Genomic DNA, 2,463 nt, shown 5'->3' on the forward strand with positions numbered 1-2,463 from the left:
CCAAGAAACAAGTCTTCTTTGGAACCATGGAAGAGAATGAAAATGAGACTGGCAAAGAACAAATGCTGAATCTAAAGAAGAGGGCAATTTTGGGCAAATGATCTGCATACTTTTAGTTGGGGATAAGATGGAACATATGGATGCTAAGTCAAATAAAAAAAAAAACAAACCCACACAATACAACTCAATACAGAGGAGTATTTCTTCTCAGATTCTTCTAGCACCATCAACATTCTTCAAGTATCTGAATACTATTAGTTAGCACCTTTGTATTATGAACAAAAAAGTACCTCAGTTCATGTCTGTCTAGGTCAGCACCTGATGCGGTGGATCACACAGGAAAGTGTTTTGAGGTAGTTTAAACCTTTGGAAGTTCGGGTTTTAAACTTCCCTCTGTGGAAGATATTCAGAAGCCACAAGTGGTGCAAATGTTCATGATTTTTATTTTTTAATTTTTATTTTGGTTTTCTTACAAAGGTTGACATTTTCCACAATAGGTGTAAGAGTGTTGAAAAAAACTCCAGATCTTTTGGGGAGGGGGAGAGGGAGTGGGAGTTAATTAAATCTTATTGCACAATGCTCTGATCAATCCTTCTTCTCTTTTGCCCACAATTTAAGCAAGTAGTTGTGCAGAAGAAATGGAAGGATTCAGCTTTCAGTTAAAAAAAGAAGAAGAAGAAATGGCAAAGGGAAAGTTTTTTTTTTTTCTCTCAGATTTCTATTTTTGGTTTTTAATTTAGGTTGAGTTCATTTATTTGAAACAGACTGGGCCAATGTCCAAACCGAATTCTTGGTCAGCGCCACCGATGTCCAGAGGTGCAATATCAAGGAAGGGTAGGCGAGATGGCTTGTTTGTTTTGTATTCAATGATAGTCTTTCCCCACTCATTTGTCTTTTTCTGTTTAAAAAAAGAGAAGGAATGAGATATGTAAAGCAAAATTATTTCTGCATTGGATAACATCTTAACTTGAGATTTTTATAAGAACCACTTTTTGACTTGTCTATATCATTCTGAAGATTTGTGTCCCAGATAAACAAACTTGTCTCTGAGAATATAGTGTCAAGCATTTCTTTAGGGACATGTCTTGCCCAGCCTAAGTTTTGATGCATTTAAGTACAGTACAAGCAGCTTATTTATACAATATCATTTTCAGAATTGTGATGTGTGTGTGTGTGTGTGTGTGTGTGTGTGTGTGTGTATTTGGGAAGAGGGATTTGGGTAGGAATGCAGTATTGCCATAATTATTCTAATTATAGGATATTGTAGGGAATATGTTACATATTTTCTCCTTTATAAAGAAAAATTATCTAAAGAAAAAAATTAAATATAGACCATAGTAAGAAGTAAAATAAAATAGAATATAACTATAAATTTTAAAATGGAATGTAACTATAAATTATAGGCTCTGTAAATCTCAAAAAATTTATGTTCTTGGCATACATGTAAGAATCAAGTTGAAGGAAAAACAACTAATTCATGGACATAGTAGTTATTCCAGTACTTCAGAGTACTTTTGAAGGCAATATCTGAGAAGAATTCTCTGGATTTACCCATCTGAATTTAAATAAATATCTTTATGAAAAAAGAGTGCATAAGTTAGGTTTGTCATTCATCTGTTCATCTGATGAGCTAAGCTAGAACTCCCCCAACCCCGCGTCCCCAAACAAATGCTATTCCTACAATTATTATTACTTACAGAGCAGCCATCTACAAGAACAGTGTAAGTGAATCTGCTGTTGCCATCAGCAACAAATTCAACATCATTGGAGCCCTGCAGAAGGACAGCCTTATCCAGGTTGCCAGTCTCCCCATCCATGTATGCAATGCTGTTCTTGCAGTGGTAGGTGATGTTCTGAGAGGCATGATTGGCCAGCAGGCGCATGAAGGCAAGTTGAGTGGCCATTTCCTTGGAGGTTACTCCTTCTACATTGTATTCAAACTGCAGAGAAGAAGACGGGAATTCCAGTTAAGTGGAGGACTCAGATATTAAATGTAAAATTTAAAAAAGTCTGATAAAAGGAGGAGCAGTGAACTAATATCCAAGTCTTAGGAAGAAAGTACTTTTTAAGGAAACTCAATTCACTTGTCTTTGAAGCATAAGAATAGACATAAGATCTACCAGACTAAGGCAAGATTATTTAATAATGGTACCTTTGTCAGTGAAGTGTTAATGTGCGCACAGCTTTTTGGAATAAGAGCAATGAAATAGATTCATATGTCATTTTTTCCTATAATTCTCTAATTTATGGAATTCTAGAAGGTGTTCAATAAAGTTGGTGAAAAGGTTTGACTGAAAATTCAGGAAGACTAGTTTTGTTCTAAAAATACATATGTATGGCCATTTGCTGGTCAGCACACCTTCACACTAAAGCGATAGTTCTGCCTCTCCAATGATCATCAACTAAGTCAAATTTTTACAAAAACTGGGAATTGTATGGTTGATCCAATCAACCCATCTCTGT

At 35.4% G+C, this 2,463-nt stretch overlaps 1 protein-coding gene across 1 annotated transcript in view; it reads right to left on the minus strand.

The window, feature by feature from the left end:
• Window positions 1-423: 423 nt before the first annotated feature.
• Window positions 424-2,463, minus strand: part of COL1A2 (collagen type I alpha 2 chain) — a 35,472-nt gene continuing 33,432 nt past the window's right edge. Inside the window, 2 exon segments of the mRNA XM_079151888.1 lie at window positions 424-898; window positions 1,698-1,940. Coding sequence (XP_079008014.1) covers window positions 752-898; window positions 1,698-1,940 — 390 coding nt within the window. The 3' untranslated portion in view covers window positions 424-751.

Source organism: Sciurus vulgaris (assembly GCF_902686455.1).
Source record: "Sciurus vulgaris genome assembly, chromosome: 8".
Taxonomy (NCBI): Eukaryota; Metazoa; Chordata; class Mammalia; order Rodentia; family Sciuridae; genus Sciurus; species Sciurus vulgaris.